We start from the raw sequence: 24,113 nt of genomic DNA on the forward strand, positions 1-24,113 counted from the left end.
CTTCGAAACAAAACCAAGAGAGTTGTGCAGGGTGAACCTTCACTGTTTGATTGTGTAGTCACATGATGAGATCAACCTTGATCCAATTTTCATTTTTAGCTTTGAAAGCATATGTGAAGTCACTCATCAGTGAATTCAGATAATAGTACTCTATCATTATCAAGCACTTCTCCAGCAAAGAGGAGGATCTAAAAAACTGCTGCATACTTTCTTCTCTACCTCTTTACATTCTGAAACAGGTTAGAGCCAATGCCATAGAAGTTGGCAGTGTTAACAAATGTTTCAACTGTCCTCCAAACTTCACTCTCAGGGCTTAGACTTAAATGCATGAAGAAACTTAATCATCAATTATTTAGTAAATTAAGGATATACAGTAGACGTCTGAATTGATTAGAGGTTAGTTTTAAAACAAAAAAATCTCAGTTACCCAGCTACACTGGGAAACACCAGAATTGATGAGGTTAAGAAGTTCTTCAGTGGTTCTAAGTATCTATCATTTGATAGGAGAAAACAACTTGCCATTTCTCACTATGCTCTTGAACTTACGATTTTTCAGCTATTTTCTAGTTGAATGTGCATTAGTGGAGTTAAGGCCAAGCTTGTCTTGCTTACAACCAGCTTTGCAACTGAGTCTTAAAAGTTATTTTCCCAATGTATTTCCTCATATCCCAGTGGACTACTGTTTTCAGGAAGGAGGAGTTAGACAGTCCTTCGCTATTCTAAGAGGCAAAACAAATTACATATGTAATAGGAACAAGTTTTCAGATACTAATGTTCCAGCTTAATCATACCACGTATTGCGGACTGGTCTGCATTGTCTGTCAAGTCATGACAAATTTTAGACAGCAAAAGAAGGTTTATTTTTCTTATGCAACCACTGCTGTTCCTAGCCCAGTAGCAGCAAACATTCCTCTTGTACCAGACACCTGAATGGCTTTAAGTTCTACTCATGGTCCTATGCAAATTCTACAATAAAGGTAAGCATCAGGTGCATGCAATAAGCTTATTCACATATCAGGAACTATTTTCAGCATTAATCTGTTGAAATAGGAACATCATTCCCTATCCCCCACCGATAAAAAAGGCTTTGTTAGACAAGGCAGTTGTATTGAACTCATTTCCTTTTATTGCAGTGACATCCCCCTGGTACAAAGTATTAACTGCAATAATTACGTTAAAACATTAGAAAAGCATTTGTGTGTGACAGTTACAGTACAGTATCAAATCTTACATCTTCAAACCAAGTGGGCCATTACCCACTAACGCTCAAATCTTTAAATTATTTTCAGTTATTTTTAAATATGTCAGAAAAAGCATATAAAAAGAATGTATGTAAAAGGAAACCTAAATACAAGTGAACAAATAAATAATTGATTTTCACCAGCTATTACTGTCTTTCTAAACCCATACAAAGAAACCTAATCTATAGAAGGTATGAATTGCCATGTGTAAGTGATTTCATTTTTCAAGTAATTAATAGTGATTGGAACATAACTAAATTTGGCGTCAAAATCAAAGCAGAAGTTGGAGTGACTGCCACTAACTGACATCTGTTGCAAACAATTACCATTAGCTGTTGAAATTTTAGTGTAGCAAATAATCATGAAACTTGACCTCATGCCTAGCGTTAGTGGACTTCTGAGAGTGCATGTGAAAAGCATTCTACGTTATTTCACAGACATTACCTTAACTATCCCCATATGCATATTTAGATATATTTTATATAATTTTATACACATATATGCATGTATACACACACTTCATTTGGTTTCTGTGTTACAGATCACAAGCAATGTTTTCCTGAATGGGCAAAAAACCTTTTAAATAAGTGTACCTGTGCACATTTTTTTTTTAAGATAGCAGCACTAAGTCCATGCCTTACTGTCCATCTGTTCAAAAGAATGTAACCCACAAAACAAGAAGAAACATGGCAATGATTCCACACATTCACAATGTGACATCCTTATACCCTAAAATACACTGTAAAGCCTGTAATCGATACATTGCTAAGTTTGATCACCACCCCCTCACCTGGAAGGAAACGGCACTTTTACTGCAAACTGTCTTGTCTTACAATGTTTATCATAACAAGCTGGGTTCATGCTGGCATCAGTTATCTCACACTTAGCAGCAAAACATGCATGTTTATTTTTCTTTTTTTTTTTTTGAAGTGAAATGATTCAATAGTCTTAAATCCAATTGACAGAAACAGCAAAAAGATTTTCTGCAGTTTACCAAGAACTTGACAAGTGTCTACTGCACTGTGTAGAATGTTTTTATCTTTATTCACAACTCGAAGCTCTACCTTGCCACACAATGATTATGCTTTGTCCTTCAAAAGGAACAGTTACATTTCAATTTGATTATGTATTTAGCATAAAAATACATCTTTTCTGTGCATCCTTAAATGAAAGTCACTCAAGCACTGGTAAACTGATCCAGTAGCATCTCCTATGCTAATATCAAAAGCTTGTGAAATGTTTTTAGGCAATCCTTTCTATCCAAAATATAATAGGAATTTAAAAAACAGTTCACATTACTAACCTTTATACAAAGGCTCAAGTGAAATTTCTTGTGTAGGTGTTCATAGTAGACTAAATTATGAAGTTTTCAAAATACACAATGAAAGGGCACACAAGATTGGCAGTTTTTTTATTGAACATAGAAAATGTATAAAGTAGGAAGTATGGAATAGATCTAAACTGCTAGACAATCAAACCTGAGTATTATTTAATAAGACTGAATATATTTTCTGACAACTGAATGAATTGACCTAAAAACATCTCCCCTAGTAACTAGTGGTCCTTTTAACCATTTGTTGAAAAATGCGAGAGAACTGTAGCTTTTACATTTCATATTGGATAGCAAGATTCCACATAGTGTTTACTGTTTTCTGTTAGATAGCATCACATTGCTTATATTATCCCCATTCAAGCCTTAAGTTGAGTTTTGTTTCAAAATAAGTTGAAAGTGACACCAAAACATAATAGGCCAAGAACTAGGACAGGTCTCTAGTAAGATAAAATCTGTAGTAAGATAAAAAGCCTTAGCCAGTAAGATGAATTTGATCTTCTATTAGAGCTACAGAGCAGAGACTGGTCACTATCCTTCGCCAAAGCAGCTGATGTTAGCTGTATATTTCAGACTGGTGCCAAAGTATACGTTGTCAGATGTGAGAAAATGATCCTCTCTGCTGGTAAAATTAGTTTTATTTTACGTGTTACAAAATTTAGTAGCATGAAGTATTGACAATAACATCAGGAATTTGTTTTAGTTCAACTGACCTGCCCGAATTCTCACCTTTAAATCTAACAGATATAATAACAAAAAACCAAAAACTTTCTGACAATAGAAAACATACAGTACTAAAAACTAATAGCTCAATGGAAGACTGAAAAGCAGCATTCATTTTTATTGTAATATGGAAGAGACTAGAAACTAAAAGAAGTCTGATCTAAACTATTAGTTGAAGGCAGATTTTGACATTCTATATAAATTCACAAAATAGGATGTATGGATGAGATTTGGTTAATTTCAGAAGGCACCTCAAGGCTAAAAGGCTTTTATAAATCTATAATCCTTTCATTGATCAAAAATAAAACATTTTATTGCTGCTATTCAAATAGCAAACAAAAAGCTTGTCTTGTTCTTCAGTCTAACAAGGAGTCCTCCCCCATTAAGCAAGATTAAATTACAGAAAATATAGAATAAAACTGAAGATGTCACAACTTTAGAAATACAGTGACTTTCCTTGTGTGCTTTCAAGTCAGTGAAATAGTGAAAGAAGAGTCACTTTTTGCCTTTGTAATGTTAATAAACTATAGACCATGTCAGTCACTCTCCCCTGGGCACTGAAGTACCATTTCATCGTAGCTGTCCCATGTGCAGTACTCTTAGGAATAGAAGGTAAGAACACTCTGATGATTCCCACGAACAAGGAGAATTGGTGGCAGATCTTTAGAAAGAGCTTCTAACCAGGCCATGTATAGTGCACTAGAAACCGCACCTTTTCGTGCAACTGGCAAACTCCTATAATTCACAAGAGAAAAAAGCATTCAATTAGAAACACCTGGTGGAGTACAAGTCGTATCATATAAATACAAAAGTATGATTCTGTGAAGAGGTAGCTATTAAGTAAAATTTTGGAACCTTTTTGGTTTTTGGGTTTTGCTCAGAATTCAGTTCGTGAGTTGAGAATTCGTATCTTTAGCACCACAGTCCTTTACATCTATTTACCCCTCACTTTTGGCCTCTTACCACCATTTTGTAATTCAGGTAGTTTCATGAAGAATTCTCCTCAGTTGGAGATAATTTCTTCAAAGACTCTTCAAGATTTTAAAATACAGCTTTTTCTTAGGATGCTAGGGGTGGTGCAGTCTAACACTGCTTCTCACAATCCTTCCTAAAACCTGCCTTGCTCTTTTCTTTTGAAAACACTAAGACTATTTGCCCTCCTCAAACTTCACTTGTAGTACTACTTCACGGAGTTCTGAAGCAGGTTCCTGAAGAAAAACACAGCAAAGAAACCTACAAAGTAATTCCATGGAAATTCATTGTCAGGATGATGATCTAACTTACCTATAGAGATTTCCTAGAAAAATAACTGAAAGGAAGGACCCAAAAGAGAGGGGAGTACCTGGCATGTGGGAGCAGAAGGAATGTGAGAATCCTGAGCCACACTACAAATGTGGAGGTAGTCACCTAAAACATTGTGTCAGAAGCACAGAACTACACAGGACATTCTTCATTCATCAGTGTAGTAGCTCCATGCTTCTAATAAATACTTTCAGCACTGAAACCTTCTTGGATATTTCTATACTTTAATGCCAAGCACAGCCTTTTTCCTAACCTGCGTTTATGTATGTTTGTATTTCAAATTACAGTTCTATATCAATTAGGGTAAGAGCACAAATCATTTACTTACATGACAATTATGTTAGCTGTACTTGAATGTTCTTTCAGCAACTCATTTAGTCTAATCTGGCGGTAAGTCTGTAGTTAAAAAGAAACTAGTTAGGAAGATCTTTTATAAAAAACTCCAAGTTCCTTTATGCAAGGAAAAATGAAAACCAGTTAAGATCAGTTGGTATGAGTCACTTATAGAAAGCATGTACTTCCACCTCAGTTTGGCAACTTGTTCGTTTTTCCTAAATGCCTACAGTTGCCTGGCTGGGAGAGAAGAAAGCAGCAAGCTTAAAATGTGCAAATAAGCCAAGTAAGTACTATGAAAGCTAAATTTAAGACAGTTCTAATAATGATACCATCCTCCGTAGCTCCTAGAAGCACGGGCCCCTTATATTCTCTTCAAGGTTCTTTCAACTATATCCTAGAAGCTCATAGTGGGCAGGTGTTACAGAAGTAAAGCCCCATCTTTGTTTGGTAAGCCCACCTTCATAATAGGCCTTTTTTTACTACCCTATCCTGTCTTAACGTCTGAGGTAGCTTCCTCAGTAATTTTCAGTTCTTTTATGTCAACTAACTTTCTGGCAAAGATTTTGAGTTAACCATTTCTTACAGTTCTGTTGTTCTCAGATGAGATGAAGTCTAGTTAATCTGCAGGCTAGTGTCTGCAGAAACAATTAACCTATCAGCAGACAAAAGAATACATCACTTCAGTTACCTCACTGAAATGAATTTTGGCAGTGTTTGTATACATGAGGAACATCAAGGCATCAAGCAGTTCCTTAGCTATAAAGTAACTGTACTTTATAAAATCGTCCCCCTTAGCCCCTTGGTAATATGCTGTTAAGAGATCTCAGCAGCAGCTGCTGTACCTACCCATTGAATAGATTCCTGCCTTTTTCACACTTACAGTGCAGAATGACCTACAATTCCCATTTCTTCTCTACTGCAAATCCTCACAGAAGTTGTAAAAACTCAGGCAGGAAAAAGAAGATAAGGGTGGAATATACTCAGGACCGTCTTGAAGGACTTAGGATCACTGAAACTTTAACGAGTCTTTCTTTAGGTCCTGGTCTGTATCTGCATCCTCTTATAGGATGCTACCTGAGTCTTCTCCATAGAAGCACTTGAGAAGGAATACTTCTGGCATCTCTACACCACACAACTGCTTGTGAAAAATGTCAAGCATTTAATTGCTCCTTAACATCACTATTAGATGTCATGTGGTGTTTTTTTTTTTAATAATGAAGCAAAAGTGTTAGTTTGGTCAAAAAAGACAAGCAGCTGAATATAGACAATGGTATTTTAAATTAACTGCTGAAATACTGTAGGAAAGTAGTTTAATCCACCCCCCTCAAATGCTGGAACATTTCTTTTTTTTTGTGAACCATCTAAATGGTTTCAGATGCTGCTTTCCATCAGCCATTCGTAAAACAGCTATAAAAGGAGAATAACAAGAATGAACTCATTTATATCATATCCACAAATGCAGCAGGAGAAAAGAGTTTAACAACTTTTAACATGAAGTCCTAAAGAATACAGAACCTTTGTTTTGTAAAGCTCAAGTTCATTATCTGTTATCCTCCATGGTTCATCCTCCTTCATTTTATCTGCAACTTCTTGTTCTTTATCATCTTCATGAAGTCGGAAGGGCTCTATCATTTCTTCAAATGCTGCAATACTGTAACGATTAAGTGAACAGCCATATTAGAACAGATACGCGTCTGTATGTCAGCAATGACTTTCATGATATCAGAAAGTAAGTTTTATTACCATTTAAAGTGAACTGAAATTTTTTTACTGCCAATTGCAGTTAGAACATCAAATCAGCTATTTGTATACAAAGACATTATGATTCAATAAACAATTAGGGACACCTGTAGCTTTCCCTGTTCCTCATGTGACTACATTTAAATTTTAGCCAGTTTAAAAAAAAAAAACAAAACCAACTTTTGCTAGACTTTTACTGGAACTGTTAGAAAGTTGAAGAGTACTACCTTAGAGAATGTATAGTAACTAACAGTAGCTTCGTCTGAATTAAATTTGAAAAAGAAGGAGTTTACATGTCGCATTGAAAAAAAATAGCTATCAAGTCTCATGCTAGTACCATTAGGATTTTGGCTCTGATATTTTTATTTTGCTTCTTTTTAATCTTTACAATACATTCCGAGAGCGCATTCAAATGCAAATAGCCACAGCCATCTTGTATAGTCTTCCTGTTGCACTTAGAATATGAGATGTTAATTTTAATGTACTTGAACTTTAGCAAGAACTTAAAAAGAAAACCTTCTGAAGACCAAAGAGGCATTCATTTCTACTAGAAAAAACAACTTACATGACCCTTCCTTCTCTACCCACATTAAGATACTTGAACAGCAAACTAAGGCTGCCACAAGTTATGAAAACAACTTGTCTTTGAATAGCCCCGGCCCATGAGATGTGAGAAAAATAAACAAGATTTTTAGCAGAACATACTGAAATATATGCCTTACATCCAATGAAATAAATGCATTTTGATGCTATTTGAATGAGCTTTTTTATAAAGATGGCAAGGTATTGCCAATCTCCTGTGGTTGCAAATTACAGTATGGGAAGTTTAACAAACTTTAAGGAATATCTCTTGGGATGTATTACTGATATTGTAATATCAGTATGTGTCATGCGTTAGCTTCCATATAGTTAAACACTCCCCCCATGCCCATTCACCTCCAGGAAAATCCCACACTACTAAAAAACCCATCTTTTTCTCCACCCTTGGTGGTCTTTACTGAAGTCAGTTGATACGATGACTTCACCTTCCTCAAAAGGGAACAATCAAATGTGATCTGCTATTTTTTGGCTGAACAAAAAGGAGAAATATTAACAATATTCTATTATACAGCACAACAATTGTTAAAAATAAATTGTCTTCCTCCACTTAGTTTACAGCTATCGTTAATGCCAACTGATATCTTAAAAAGGCTTTACACATATCCACAGAGATAGAAAAAATGCTCTCAGAAGAAATAACTCATGGATCAATTCTATGAAATAAAAATAATTCCAAGTAATTCTACAGTCTCAACTTTTTATGCATAAATGCCTGCTACCTCTAAGCTTACACATTTCTCAGTAGCAGGCTCCCAGGAGCCAAGACATCCAAAAGCATCAGAGTTCCAGAAGTACTCTACTGTTTTAGTTGCTTCATTTATTCTATACATTTAAGAAAAGGTGATTAAAAAGCAGGGTACAAAAAAGGTAAGTTGTAAAACAACATTTCCTAATTTGCATGACTTATCAAATTATTCAGATACATGCATATCCATGTAAAAAATATTTTTACAACTTCAAAGTACTAAAGAAGACTTGAAGGGAAAGGAAGATACTATTTTAAGATCTTACACATTCTGTTATAAATTTGTACTGAAAGCCACCTAAAATTAATATTTTTTAAACTCAAAAATCAGAAACATCACACGTATGATCATTCCTGTGAAAATTACAAGTCCAAGCAATTTTTTAAAAAAGAAAAAACAAATCAGGCTATTTGAAGACCAAGCTTTGTTACATTAAACTAAGACTCCGAGTCAGATAAAGACCATTTAAGTTTTTGTGAGCATTTCTCTTTTTAAAGAAGATTGTTCCAGACAAATTGGATTTTTTAAAATGTATTTTTCTACATTTAGTATTACAGTCTAAGGGCCAGAGATTTAAAAAATACAAAATTCTATGTTCTTCGATGTAGGAGTTATTGCTTAATTTATTTCCTGCATTTTCATGAAACACTGGATGTTACAGGAACTACTCTTTCAAAACTGTTATGTAGGAAAGAATGAGGTTATTATAAATTCATGAAAGACATCAAGAATTCAACTAACAAACAAGTTGGGTTTTTTTGAGACTTACTTTTCTTTCTTTGGCTTAGTATTAATATCCCCAAGAACCATAATGTCCGAGAAGTCTATCCGAAATTTGCTGAGCAAAGTAGCCATCCTGTATCAGAAAAACAAGCCTTTACACATCATCAGATTTTTAATTATTTCACAGGGTAAACAGCTAGGTGTTTGGTAATAAAAACACTAGTTTAATAAAAAAGAGGAACTTAAATATGATAGGAAAAAAATTGATCCAACTTACCTGGCATATGGATATAAAACAACATGCTTTGGGAAAAAAAATAGATTTTTAAAACCAGAAAACTAAGAGAAGAGCTCTCCCTCAAAGACAAGTTCAGAAAATATTTGAAAAAGAAAATGTTAGTGTCAGACAATGCTGCAGATAAATTAGTTTAACTTGAGATATCCCATCCAAAATAATCTGGGGGTAAATGGAACTTTTTTGGAGAAACAGAATCAAATATGATTACACCTCAACCAAAGAACAACTGAAAGAAGGCTACTAGGAAGTGAAAGTCATCTACCATGTAACATGCTCTATTAGCATTTGAAATGAAAATTTTTAAAGGTAAACTTACGCTCTTCTGTCATGATCAATCCTGTTTATTTTTCCACCAATGAACACCCTGATCTTACAGTCTTTCCACTTCTTCTTAGTTGTAATAAGATACGGAATCAACAGTGTCAAACCTGCATTTTGACCAGGATTTGGGAACATTCAGAAAACATATTATCATGTTAGAGTTTAACAGTACAAATTTGTAATCCATATATGAACTAACTGAAACATACCTATTAACAATTAGTTAAAAATCACTTCAGTATTTTTTTTCTATGTTTGTTTTTTAAGTAGAAAACACATTACCTCCATCATCAAAGAGCCACCAGACATCAATATTGCTTTTGCCTTGTTTCTTCTGAAACTGCGTACTAGCATCAAGAAGTCTTTGGTCAGCCAAATTTAAAGGAGAAGATGGGCTCTTTGAATCTGGAAAAAAGGATGAGGAAATTTCATTTCTGAAGTGTTTTGCTTAATCACCCTGAAATTCATCAAATGCAACTTAATATTTTGTGGTATCTCTAGGTTTAAATAAAAATTGTTTCTTCTCCCCCGACCCGATTCCAAACTTCGATTAAATGGATATAAACTGAGCTGTATTTAGGGAGTGTGCAAATTCACAACTTCAGAACTTAAAGTTTTAAATCTTAAGTCATTTGGCAGACACGTGAAAATAACAGATATGTATGATCTTTTTACAGTCATTTGCCTGGACAATTTAGCTTTGCATACATACTTTAGATCATTGTTGCTACCTCTTGCATACGACAAAACTTCCCTAAAAAGATGTAAAGATGTAGATACTAATGTATGTGTAAATGCCATGTCCTAAGCACTTTTATTCCCTCTTTAAGTCCATTTTTCTTTAAAAATGTGGTGAAAATAAAAGCTAGTTCTGCATATTGTAATTCTGTCTTTTGCAACAAGTACTGTTTTACATGTGCAAGGCCCTGAAGCACAATATAGACTATTTTGTGTAACAAAGTTATTGGATTTGGCTGAGACCAAGACAACAATGGCATTTTCAATTAGATTAACAGAGGTAAATTTATTTTTTTTAAAACTACAGAAAAAACTACGCCCTTTCTCTTAATTAAAACCTCAGCTTGAACAAAAGCCAGCAGTTTTATACTCATCTCAGTCATTATTTTATTAGGAATTTTAAAATTTTGAGTACATCTGTGACTGATTTACATTAATATACTACTTTACTGCATACTGGGACTTTTTCCAAACTGCCATCTTGTGCTTCAAGATGTAATCTCGCTTTCCATTATTAAAACATAACAGCTTCTAGCTGTTGAAATTATGAAGAAAATGTCCAAAAAAAAGGTAGGATGAATCTCAGTTAAGGCAAAAATCTTTGCTTAACTCAAAAAAGTCTGAAATAAACCAGGAAGTGAAAACTGCTCAATTCATCTCTCAAAATGCTTCACGTTATTTCAGGTGTTAATCTCATTGAGTGTCTGTATTATGCCTTAATTTGCAAGTTGTTGAACAATTCCAAATAACAAAGCAACAACTATGGCTTTAGAAGATCTACTGAATAGTCTGATGGAGCACTTCCACTATACCATTAGGTAGCATTTCCCTTCCTCCTAATTCAAGTAAGGATCTAGACAGAAACGTGAGACAAAGAGAACTAAGCAAGCTCCTGAACACATTTCAAATGTTACTTAAGAACAAAACCTTTAAAAAAATAACAATTATCCAACATTCATATCTTAGACACATGCACAATTCTTTTGCAGTAGCAATTTGTTCTGGGAAATTTCCACAAAGTTGCATTTTTCCACAGCCTAATCCTTAAAGATGAAGCAATTCCAAAGCGGATATGAAGAAGCTAATTAACATTGCATGGCTGGTATTTTCCTCTTTCTCATATGTATATATGTAGAAAGGAGTACAAAAGGAAAACTGAAATTAACAATGCGAAAGAATGATTCAACACAAAAAACATGGAAAATGCCTGCCTTTTTTCAACAGTGGTTGTGTTGGAGTCTTTCCATCCTCGTCCTCCTCTGGAAGATTTTTAAAGATACAAAATAAAAAGGTTAATTTCCTTTATGATGTTAATGAAAACACTACTAGTGTGTATAAAAAAAATTTGAAAACAAAGATGTAGAATGAAATGGATTTTCATACAAAGAAAAGCACACAAATGCAGCCTACAAGACCCTGACATCTATTTGCACCTTAAAAAGAAAAAAAAGCATCACATTGCTCACTTAACTATCAAGTCACACCAAGCTTTTATTTAAAAAGAGTAGTTAAGTTGTTTATTGTCATGTCGAAGTATCCTTAACGATTTCTGTCTGTTAACATGAATATAATATTCTAGTCTGAACTGAAAAAACCTTCATAAATTTGGCAGCCTTAAAATCACACTTACATGTGTGACACGATTCTCAAGCAATTTTTCCTGCCTGTCAAACTCATTAACAAAGAAAATCCATTGTAGGTCATTGTCTACTATCTGTTTTATTCTGGGGACTAGACATGAAAGATTTATTTTACATACGGGTAAGCTCTAAACCAAAGTACTTAAGTGATTAGACATCAATGGCTGGAAAAGCATGACACACACCTGTTCTGCAGACAAAAATATCCCTTACATAATTCCTTGGTGAGGGGAGAGAGGAACTGAAGAGGGAATGAGAGAGAGAAAGACTGAGAATTCAAGTTTCACTACTAACGAACAAGTTACCTTTATGTAGAGTGGGAGTTCTTTCACTAGATGATGGAGCAAAAGCTATAGAAGTGTCTGTCTCAGACTTCTTGCTATAATCCACTTTTACTATGACATCCTTGGCACATGGAGATTTTTCTTGGGATGACAGTAACTCTTCTTTAAGAAAGCAAAGAAACACATTATAAACCACTTAATTGTTCCAAATGGTATCAAGAGAGGTATGTGACTATACTGTGATAGTTCACAGTTGGAGAAATAAATAAAAGCAGAAAACAACAACCAAAGAAATCTTCTATGAAATGCCTACAAAGAGGCTGCTCCTCCTAGCAGAGCTGTAATTTCTTGCTACTTCCTTCCCAGATTTTGCGTGTTGATTGCATTACCATGGGATAAACATAAAAGAGAGTTAGCTAATACTGAGGAAGTACAACCAGGAGGGAAAAAAATTACTTGGTGAAACGCTTTCCATTTCCACTGTAACTCCAAGACGCAGATGAGCTTTAGACAAGGTCTAGACCAAGTATGTCTCACAGCCTAGTTTTTTTTACAGATTTGGCTTCAGTGGAGATACTTGGTAGCTGTCAGAGTTAAAGCAATCTCACACTGAGTCACTAAGACTCTTCTGACACCTTGGAGTTTTATTTCCTAGTCTTCTCAGCAGTGTTGTTTTCACAGTGCAGGTTCACTCTTAGTTGTTTCTCATACTCCTCTGCCCTCCTGCACACAGTGACAGGCTCTCTGCCTCTCTCCAAATCCTCAGACATTCATATGTTTCCAGGAAAATACTCCCCGCTTTCAGGAGGATCCCCCAATTACAGAGCTTGTGTCACAAGCATTCTTCCCCCTTGTAGCAATGTTGTAACAACAAGCAAATTAGACATTATCAACTCAGTAGGCAGTTGCTGCCAAAGCTCATGTGCTTCCTCCATTATTCTGCTCAAAATTTAACTAAAATTACACCATTTGGCTTCAGAACACTACCTACAAAGCATAACCAAGTCTTCTACATTGAAAATAGAAAACCTTTCCAAACTTGAGACAGACTGCTGCTGAGGACTCTACACTGGTGTGCATAGGGGTGCGCTGGCAACCCACACCAGACACATAGCATTCCTGGATCATGCAACATTTGTTGTGATTTTCACAATTTCTAGACTTAGGTCACAAATACTTGATACCAATTTGGTAGCTTCTTTAGTGTTTTTCAGTAAAATAGTAAATCCTTGGGAAGCAACCATATACAGCTTACAAGTACAGAAAGTTGAGACACGCAGAAAACCAAGTTCTGTTCTGAACATGGGTAATTCTTATTTTACATTTCGGTCTTGCTATTTTCAGTGATTTTTGCTCTATAAGAAGAGTGGTGTTTTGGTTTGTTAGTTTTTCTAATAACTTATCTTCATTTAAGATTTTCAGAAAACAGTATTCAAAGGGAATTACAACAGCTGTTCACCAGATGAAACAAAGCAAATCCTACCTTGGCCCTGAAGATGAGAAATGTCCAGGCCTTCCTTTAGACGGATGACAACTACACCATACTGAACATCAAAGGCATCACTAAACAAAACGAACAAAAATGAAATATTTTACAACTTTTTCTTTCCCAAGGGACCAACTTGACACACCCTCTTTGAAGAAATTCCAGTGATTAAACACTGTCATTTAAAATCCCAAATCATCAATTTGTGTTATAATTTCAGTTTCAATTCCAAACCATCAACTGCATCGGTGAACCATTCACCATATCATGAAAAGCAACACATAGAAAGGATATCTGGTCTGTCTCCTCCCTCTTGCCCCTACATAAACAGAGATTAAGTACATGAACAGATCGGTCAAGCTCTGCACAGATGATGACAAGATATTCTGAGAAATCTAATTTTTTATCTCCCCAACAATTTATTTTGAGTAGATCTCCTTGATCTGATAACCAAAAATTTCTGACATCTTTCCAAAACATTTGGGTATTAAAATCTATGAAGTTGCAATTTAGAATCAAATGAGCTGTACGTTAGCTATAACGTGCCTGTTCTCATTATATCTGATGGGGAAGGCATTTGTTCCTTTAAAAAATAAACACAGAAAACTTCATTATTGTAGGAACAAGTGAAAACCTTGAATAAATTGTTGAGTAAAAGTGAAGTAGAATGAACGGCAACCCCCCACAAGATATAAGGCAGATAAAAATGAACTTCACCATAGCATACAGTTTGCGTTAGCCATTAATCATCAGTTGTTTCATTAAAAACAACCATAAATCAGAGAACTCCCTCCCATGTCATTTCCACAGACAGAAATTTCTCAAGACTTCACTCATTAAAAACTCTTTAGAAGCAGTAAGACTTGATTAGAAATATTCAAAGTATCGACATATTCTATAATAAATGCAAGAAAAACTGAGATTGATTCAAGAAGAAAATGTTTTGTCCATTAGTGAACATTTTTAATTCATTATTTAATTTGTGAAATGTGTACAGATTAGGTGTGTTTTTATTGTGTGCTTTAGAAACTTTCAATTTTCCAGAAATTTTCCAGAAATACGCTTGACCTACAGTTATTACCTCCAGAGGTCTCTCTTTTGGGTTGTGGAGAACCACATGATTTGTTGGCCTTGACAGATCTTCCAGCACAAGCCATTCCAAAATAAAATAGGAAAAAAAGAAAGACCAAGAACAAACCAACATGTTTCCTTATTTTTCTCTGCATTTGCTGCTCCTGCTTTTGTCTTAAGGAACTGGGAGAGTGTGAGGGTATGGTTTTTTCCCTTTTCTAATCTCTGCCTGTAATCCCCCATCCTCTCTTTCTTTTAAATGCAGAGTAAATAAGAAGTGTAAAGCACAAATGAAGTGGGTTAAGCAGCACATAAGGAAAACAAAAAACGCTCAGTGTTAAGTGCAAGTTTTCTTAATTGTTTGTAGCATGAGTTATTCTACTGTATTTTTCAGTGCGAATTGGTCTGCCTTTCAGTACTGTCAAATTACCCTGTGATTTCCTTTTCCATCTCCTTTTTGGCTACGATATTGTAAGATACACAGCACTGACACCCAAGGTAAGTAAAACAGTTCTTCTATATGAGAGCAAGGTTTAGTGAAGATCGAACTTCAGATAAATTTGATTCATTCTCTACTACACTTAATCTCTACAGAACTAGTGTGCAAAAAATCCTGCTTTCAGTAGAAGCTATGCTTCAAAGAATTCAGCAGACTGGCACATAAGAGACTAGTTCCATCTCTAAAGATCGTAATTCTTGAACCTCCCACCTCTACACACAGAAAGAGTTCTTATATAGAAATCTAACCTGTTTAAACTATACAGACTTGCTTACTCATTTCCATATCAGAAAAACCCAAGGTATTGAAGACTGCTGGATCACCAATATGGAAAATCTCAGTCTACCTGAAAGAGACTTCATGCAACTAAGATCTTCTTGACATATTACCAAACATACTGAACTGAAACGTAAGAGCTGCACCTCCGCATTTTCTACTTACTGGAATAAATTGATATAGGTTTCAACATCTCTCATGTCACATTGTCTCCAGTCTTTCTTAAATCCAACAACAAGGGTGTTAGGTCTCATTCTGCCCAGACCAGCAGCCTAAGAAGAACAAAAATTATTTTTTTAAAACCATGTCTTTGTAACAACTGAAGGGTCTATTTTCTTAAGCTGAAAACAAAGTATTTTTCATCAAAGTTTTAAGATAACTGCAAAATGAAAGTATTTCAAAGTATAAAAATGCTTCCAATTTTGATGTTCATCTTCACCACTTTCATTTAAAAAAATAAAATCTGAGAGAGAGGTATACCTGCATTAAGTATTGTCCTCCATCCCTCAAGTCCTCCGCATGCACTGGTGCATAGAAAGCTTTCATCTTGTTTTTAATTAGCCATCGCTGATATTTAGCCAGATCAGTTGACAGTTCCTTCATAGCTTGCCTCCGAGGACCCTTTCAAAATAAGGAAACAAAAAGAGGAGAGGGAACAAGAACACAAGAATTATGAGTGTAAGTAGTAATAAATCCCCCTCCCCCTTCTTTTTTTTTTTTTAATTTCACTGCTAGAATACAATTCAAACTTGAAGAACCTCAAAACGTTCTTCCACACGATCAAAAAACCCCAAAACAACAAAATACCAGGCATTGTCAGCAGCAAAGAGCAGACCAGATTCCCATAGTTAGGAAGAGAGCTGTTCAAGCTTTAGCAATCTTGTTCCTGCAGAGTACAACCCACTTCCCCAGCAGGCGGCACAAGCTCATCCTTCAAAGAATAACGGAGTTTTAAAAGGAAAGGGATTTGTAATGAAGCATACACAGATACATGATGACTTAATATTAGGCTTTATGGGAATATTTGTTTCAAGCTGTAGAAGTGTGCCTCTGTGTGTACATAATCCTTATCTGAAAGCCTTTGTCACAGTAGTGTCACTTCTGCAGTTCTGTGTTGCAGTCAAACTCATCTCCTCTTTAAATACTTTCTTTTTATTACTTCCATCAGGAGGAATTACTGTGTTCCCCCTAGACATCAAAATGCAGAATAAAGGACAGTCAAGGACACAGTAGCTCTGTTTTTGCAGAAGGATACAGATTCTGATGGTCAGGGTTGGTGAAGACTAAGGTAGTGTCATCCTTCTTGTAGGAAAGGGATTTTAAATAGTGATAGGATATGCTCCCAGAAAATCTCTTATCAGAATTGCTTTCCTACAAGGATGACACTATCTTATTCTTTTCAGCAAAGCCCTACTTTTGAAAGACTGTAATTCCATCAGTGGTTATCTTACTTGTCTAGTTTCTGTCCTTTGCACTCACTGAAATTTTAAGTTTGTATAGACAGGAATTAAAAGAATTAAAGTTTCTGAAGACAGAACTGGTCAATATTTGTTTATGTTCTTATGTATGTTCTGTGGATTGCCTTAACTTGATTTGCTCTTATCTGTCATTAGCGCAGAAGCAAATCATATTGAGTAAGTGTGTTAAATTTAAACATATTTAAGGGTAATAAATCTTTGTATTTAAATTATGCTTGTTAAATGTTCTTAAGTGATGTGACAGAAAAGGTTTGGCCTTAAAATATGAAGCTAAACTATATAAGCCCTATATGCTAAAATGCATTTACCAATGTTCATCAGAAACACAATTGCCTCTCTGTAGCTAACTGAAGTTTGGGTACAGATCAGAGTACGACAGCCACCTTATATCACAGTTAACACAACTCACAACAAGCATGATTTTGAAGAACAGTTACTTGAAGCTTGCTTGCTTCCTTCCCCCTACACCAAAATGTCTACAGGTCTGCCATAGAAGGTGCTGCTTAAAAAAAAATTAAAAAAAATAAGAACTGCTGAAATTATGTCCTTGCAGAATAGCCCTCACACATCCCCAATCCCCCCAAAAACCACCACCTTATATCCTGGCAAAAAACAGGGAAAGTTAGTGAAATTAGTGAAGCTGGTCAGAAAGGGGACAGGAATGGAAAAATCTGTTCACATTACTGTTTCACCTGCTGATGAAATGAATCTGGTAACTGAAGGAATAAAAAACTACTTGAAAGGTTAAGAGCAATTTTTAACTATTGGCTAATCTGATACTGAATTTACTGCTCAAGGAGGTTTATTTTAGACCAGGCTTTATAAGAAATCTACACAGGAATCAATCTCCCTGAAACAGTGACACTTGAGAGGAAATCTAGCTGTATACTGTGCATCATTTTGACCAACTGCTCTGTCCAAAGCCTGAGTACAAGAGACTATGACACAAGGACAGAAACTGACCCAGGCTGTAATCCCATGTTCACTTTACTCCTACAAAGCCTCCTCCCTCAGCATTTAAGCATCAAATGATCAAAAGTATTAATTTTGCAAAGTTTCCCCTGTAGTATACCTAACTGGAATAGTGATGACCCATACATCGAGTGGATCCTACCAGTAAATCTCTCTTTTTGCAGTTCTCCATGTCTAATAATGCCCCACACAAGCAAGAACAACAAACAAAAAGCAAACAGGTTAAAAAACAAACAAACAAAACATAAAACAAGGTAACTTTGAAGTAAAGCTAGAGTACTTACCATATGCACATGGCCACAGATCATCAAGCCCACATTCTTGGTGAAAGCATGGACAAGGTGAAGCAAAGCTGGACGTGCATTTGGAGCACCTGTCATAATTAAGCACTGAGGTCTAGATTTGTGAATAGATGAGGAGAAAAAAAAAAAGATGATGAGAATTCATTTCATCTGGAGTTGTGGGGTTTTTTATTAACAGAAAGAAGTTTCTTCCAAATATTGGCAATAAGAACATAGTCGTCGCTGGAGAGGTAGTAACCTCACCTACAAGATCAATTTTTCCATGACTGTCATCAAACCTATGATTAATTGGTTCCAAACTTAGTAATCCCACCAAATATGAAAGTTTACACATTTAACAAGATCAGAAACAGATTTTAGAAAAGACTAGGTCAGAGGGATGAATTTCTTCACCCATTGCTAAGTCGCATCCCTTTGCATTTTCTAGGTTAAGATTTTTCCATGCCCAATAGAAAAACTGGAATCACATGCTTTTGTGAAAATTACTATCACTCAGAAGGTAGAGCCAAACAACTGCAAGGAAGTTATTCTAGAAAACTTTCTAAGCAATTTTAAAAGATGAAGTGTCCAGACTTTTATCAGGAAATAATTTTTCATAAGAACCACGTACAGTCATCTGTCTCGATCTCTACAGCAGTTCCACTTCCTTTTCCATATTAGAATCACAGAATAGAATTATAGAATTATTAGGTTGGAAAAGACCCTTAAGATCACCGAGTCCAACCGTTAACCTAGCACTACCAACTCCACCACTAAACCGTGTCCCCGAAGCTCCGCATCTACATGTCTTTTAAATACCTCCAGGGGAGATGACTCAGCCTGTTCCAATGCTTGACAACCCTTTCGATGAAGAAATTATCCAATCTAAACCTCCCTGGTACAACTGGAGGCCGTTTCCTCTTTCCTATCACCTGTTACTTGGAAGAAGAGAAAAACACCCACCTCACTACAACCTCCTTTCAGGTAGTTGTAGAGAGTGACAAGGTGTCCCCTCAGCCTCCTTTTCTCCAGATTAAACAACCCCAGTTCCCTCAGCTGCTTCTCATAAGTCTTGTGCTCTACACCCTTCGCCAGCTTCGTTGGTGTTCTTTGGACACACTCAGCACCTCAACGTCTGTCTTGTAGTGAGGGGCTCAAAACAGAACGCAGTACTCAAGGTAGGGCCTCACCAGTGCCAAGTACAGGAGGACAGTCACTTCCCTAGTCCTGCTTGCTACACTGTTTTTCTGATACAGGCCAGGATGCTATTGCCCTTCTTGGCCACCTGGGCACACTGTCAGTTCATACTCAGCTGGCTGTTGACCAACACCGCCAGGTCCTTTACTGCCAGGCAGCTCTCCAGCCACCCTTCCCCAAGCCTGTAGCGCTGCATGGGGTTGTTGTGACCTAAGTGCAGGATCTGGCACTTGGCCTTGTTGAATCTTACACAATTGTCCTCGGCCCATTGATCCAGCCTGTCCAGACCCCTCTGTAGAGCCATCCTACCCTCAAGCAGACCAACACTCCCACCCAACTTGGTGTCATCTGCAAACTTATAATATAAATAAATAAATATTGAACTGCTCTGGTTTAGAACATAGAACTCAAAGTATTTTTTGCCACAGGTTACAAACTAATAGCAGGCCAAAAATAGTTATCCTAAAGCCACTGTGCTTAAAAGTGTCTTACATTAAGATCTGTATCTCCTCTGAATAACAATTAACAAAGTTTAAAGCTCAGAAATCTATATACTAGCTTCCCAAACAAAAGAGATGAAGTACTTCCAATGCAATTCTAAAAACATACTGATCAGCAAAGCCTTTCTTTACTGTATCAGCACAAGCAGGAAGTTACACTTGGCAAGAATTTTCCTATAAAGCTTGTTCCTACATCAAAGTTTGCAACCCAAAATAGACTAACAGCAGACAGAAATGAGGTTGTCACACTAATCACAGTTAGTTAATGCCAGCCTTTAGATTTGCACTAGGGAAGGTTTTAAAATTGCTTCTTGAGATACTTAAGCAACAAACAAGTTTCTGAATGTAGACTTACTTTTCCTGTTAACAACACAGCTTCATCTTTGTTATACAATGTTTTTAAATAAATCAGGGATTTTAATATCACATTAGGACTTAGGACTTCAGAAAGAAGAGGTGTTTCATAATTAAACTTCAAGTTTTGCGGTTTATACCTATGAACAGCCAAGCCTTTTTAGTCTGGAATTGGAATGCCCATTAATACTCATATTAATACACTTGTAATTTAGTTTTACTGTCACATTCTTCAAGGTTGTGCTGGTACCTATCATAATTGGTTGACACATCTAATTTCAACTGTCTGTATGTATGCAATATAGACATTGTAAGTACCTATCCTGTACTACTTCAAGAAAATATAGTCACTTCAAAGAGAGGCCAGGAGTCAGAATTAGAGTATTTTTCCAACTGACAGGTAATACCATAGATCTTTTCGTTCAAAAAAGGCAGCATGTAGGAGATAACTGCTCGATTTGAAAAGAGACAGGTCAACATGACCTCCATCCTTGGAAATACTAAAAACTTGGCTGGATACAGCCCTGAGCAATTTGATGTAACATCAAAGTTGGATCTAACTTTGCAGCCAGATCTACGGTGAGTCAGCCGAGTTCGGACTGGACAAGACCACATGGTAAAGTCACATTCAATCTATGATTCTATTTATTTGGAGGAATTAGTTGAAGTCAATACCTTTTGTTAAAATTTTTTGATGCATCTTTCTTCTACAATAGCTTATTCCAGAAAGTGGCATAAATACTATAGGACAGAAAATTGCCTTCTTGAGTAGGACATTCCTGGGTTGCCATGCTGGCTGACAACAAATCAGACAACTATAGCCTGTTTGCCAGTACTGAAGTGCAATGAGAGAATATGTCTAATGTGAAATAGCTGGTGTTGAGGACAACATCCACAGTATACACATCTTGGGGATTTTAGGTTGTATCAGTTTTCTCCTAAGTATGGGCACTGAATGCTCACTAGCACTTTCGAGCATATCTTCCAATGTAGTTTCATCAAAGAGGAATGCAATGGTACATGCAATGGTGCAAACCGTTTAGGCATCTAAGAATATGCAGGCATCATCCATAGACCTGCTTCTAAAATGCACTCTTAGACAGAAATAAAATCCTAACATAGTATGTCCAGAGGGGTGAAAATCAAAGTTGTTATAACCCACAGGAGATGAACAGGCATTTAATGGAAACCATGAAAACATCATGACACCACCCTACTGAATACATGGAAGTAATTTCCTATGTCTTTAATATTAAGTGTTACCTGAAGTTTTTCACATGATCTTCCACTCCTGAGAGCCGAATAGAATGCTGTAGTGCATTCAAGTAAGTTAAAGCTTGTGTTGAGGATCCCCAGTTCACATCTGTTGGAAGATTTGAAGTTTCAATATTTTATTTAAAGCTGTTCATTGTAAAACTACATGATCACAAAATGAATGTTGAATGCCGACTGAAAACAGAGAAGCTACATCTTGGAACATTCTACGCTATACTAGTCAACAAACCCTACAGCTAAATAGACAATTCTGTTTAAAGTTAACATTGCTGTATAAGTTTTAGCAAACAAGTTAAGAGTTTGATATTGTACAGTTATATGAAGAAAGAATTGAGATTTTTTTTTCCCCCCAACATTTCAAAGATTTTGACAACTTCAGAGTCAAAAAAACAACACTTCAGGAAAAAACATGTTGTATCACAACACAGGAAAAAGTAACCTCAAAACATTGCCTAACCGAAGTCAAATATTTTCAGTGAAAAACTGCTAGATAATCAGTTTCACATCCTTATAAAAGTAATAATCTAAAAGGAAGGAAAGATCCCAGTATCTTCTCTATTTGTTCCCATATACATCTTTTGATAGCTACAATTAATTTATCATCCAAGTACTTCATAATATTCTTAGCTCAGGATGTAGGGTTTTTCTTATTTTCAACTTCAGGAACACTTGTTGGTTAAGTTTACTCCATCTTGCACTTACGATCATACAGTGCTCTTAGAAGAAGGAAGAAAGTGTACAAGTTGTTGTTTATCACTGTAGGAATGGTTTACTGGAAAAACAACCACCACTCAAAACCTTTTTCAATTTGAAAAGGTAAGGGAACATCATTCTCTCACTTCCTATCAAAACATAACATGCTTTCCTAGTGCCTTTGTTGCTGCACCTTATCCTACAATTTTCATTCAAATGTTTATGTCTAAGCACAAAGCATGCATCTCAATAATTTGTGAGGAAGGGCAACAACAGCAGTGATTATACAGGAATAATTACATTTCATTACAACTAAAAATTATGAAACAGAAGTTTGAACTAGTCACCAAATAGAAAAGTTATCCTTTTCTTTTTTCCCTAAAGGCCATAATTTCTTCCCTTCTTCTACATCCCTCTTCCCCCACCGCAACCAAAAGAAACACCAAAACATACCTGGTTTCTTGTAAGTGACATAAATGTAAAGTCCAAGGACTATGACGTATGTTAGAAGTGCTGCCCACCAATTAATGACAAACATCACAATGCAGCACAGAATAGCTCCCACAAGAGAAATCCACATATTGTAGTATTTGAAAGCAGGGCGCCAACCTAGTCAAAATATAATTTGAAGAGAGAAAAGAGGGGGGGAAATTAATTAATCACTACCCAAAGAGAAGGAAGGCGCTGTTCCTCTTTTCCTTCCCTAATGTTCTGCATCACATTTCATTTGAACGTGTGATAGTTTCACTAATACACAAAATAATGACTTTAGCACATTTATGCTTTCAAATGAATTAGCATCTTCCTTACATAGTTACCTAAATGTTCCTAATTTTGCCCTCTAAAAGCAATCTCAAAAGGAAAGCTTGAAGATGTTTGTGCCAATACGTCTACTGAATCAGGAACCTTTAGCAATAGCTCCCCTGACAATTCATTTTTGCCTTCAAAAGTAGTATAACATGAATCATCAGCTCTTGACTTGCTCTCTCACATACTACTGTTTCTAGTAATGTATTTTTCCTATTTGGCCAGAAATTTTCACCACGTGAAAAGCAAAAGTACAGATATATCCAAGTAGAACCTCAGTATGTCAAAACTGTCAATGTTTCATGTGCTTATACTCTGAGGGTAGAGACGGTAGAGAGACTCCTAAAACTATTCTGCCTAACACTGCTCTTGAGCTGTAAGCAGCTTGGCATCTTTGTTGTGAACATAGTGCTGTGCCACTACAAGTAAGTGCTGTGTTGCATGAATAGACCTTGGTGCTGGCTCAGGGGCTGTGCCTGTAGCTGTATCCAGCTCTTCCAGCCGTGACATTAAAAATTCGGGCACTGCTTAATTGATTTTCAAGATTATTTCATAGAACCATAGAATGGTTTGGGTTGGAAGGGACCTTAAAGATCACCTGTTTCCAACCCCCTGCCCTGGACAGGGACGTGACCCACTAGACCAGGTTGCTCAAAGCCCCATCCAACCTGGCCTTGAATACTTCCAGGCATCCACAGCTTCTCTGGCCAACCTATTCCACTGTTTCACCGCCCTCACAGTAAAGAATTTCTTCCTAATCCATAATCTAAATCTCCCCTCTTTCAGTTTAAAACCATTACCCCTCATCCTATCACTACACTCCCTGATAAACAGTCCCTCTCCACCTTTCCTGCAGGCCCTCTTTAAGCACTGGAAGGCTGATGTAAGGTTTCCTTCTCCGGGCTGAACAACCCCAACTCTCTCAGCCTGTCTTCACAGGAGACGTGTTCCAGCCCCCTCATCATCTCCATGGCCTTCCTCTGGACTCACTACAACAGGTCTATGTCCTTCTTATGTTGGGGGTTTCAGAGCTGGTCACAGTACTTCAGGTGAGGGCTTACCAGAGTGGAGCAGAGGGGCAGAATCACCTCCTTTGACATGCTGGCCACGCTTCTTTTGATGCGGCCCAGGATGCTGTTGACTTTCTGGGCTGTGAGCGCACGTTGCTGGCTCATATTGAGCTTCTCATCTACCAACACCCT

General features: G+C 36.4%; 1 protein-coding gene across 6 annotated transcripts in view; it reads right to left on the reverse strand.

The window, feature by feature from the left end:
* Positions 1 to 2,104: 2,104 nt before the first annotated feature.
* The window catches only part of SLC12A2 (solute carrier family 12 member 2), a 65,363-nt gene continuing 43,354 nt past the window's right edge, over positions 2,105 to 24,113 (reverse strand). The window contains exons 14-27 of one of the 6 annotated variants that reach the window (XM_054184590.1): positions 22,558 to 22,713; positions 21,400 to 21,499; positions 18,089 to 18,200; positions 15,835 to 15,975; positions 15,520 to 15,626; positions 13,506 to 13,585; positions 12,044 to 12,184; positions 11,310 to 11,357; positions 9,643 to 9,765; positions 9,356 to 9,467; positions 8,788 to 8,874; positions 6,448 to 6,583; positions 4,925 to 4,992; positions 2,105 to 4,029 (exon numbers count right to left, since the gene is read on the reverse strand). In XM_054184590.1, coding sequence (XP_054040565.1) covers positions 3,894 to 4,029; positions 4,925 to 4,992; positions 6,448 to 6,583; positions 8,788 to 8,874; positions 9,356 to 9,467; positions 9,643 to 9,765; positions 11,310 to 11,357; positions 12,044 to 12,184; positions 13,506 to 13,585; positions 15,520 to 15,626; positions 15,835 to 15,975; positions 18,089 to 18,200; positions 21,400 to 21,499; positions 22,558 to 22,713 — 1,547 coding nt within the window. In that variant the 3' untranslated portion in view covers positions 2,105 to 3,893. Of the gene's footprint in view, positions 4,030 to 4,924; positions 4,993 to 6,447; positions 6,584 to 7,608; positions 7,742 to 7,991; positions 8,095 to 8,787; positions 8,875 to 9,355; positions 9,468 to 9,642; positions 9,766 to 11,309; positions 11,358 to 12,043; positions 12,185 to 13,505; positions 13,586 to 15,519; positions 15,627 to 15,834; positions 15,976 to 18,088; positions 18,201 to 21,399; positions 21,500 to 22,557; positions 22,714 to 24,113 lie in introns of those variants that run through there. The other 5 variants (XR_008463662.1, XR_008463661.1, XR_008463660.1 and 2 more) reach the window with 5 other exon arrangements.

This window comes from Rissa tridactyla, chromosome Z, assembly GCF_028500815.1.
Source record: "Rissa tridactyla isolate bRisTri1 chromosome Z, bRisTri1.patW.cur.20221130, whole genome shotgun sequence".
NCBI lineage: Eukaryota > Metazoa > Chordata > Aves > Charadriiformes > Laridae > Rissa > Rissa tridactyla.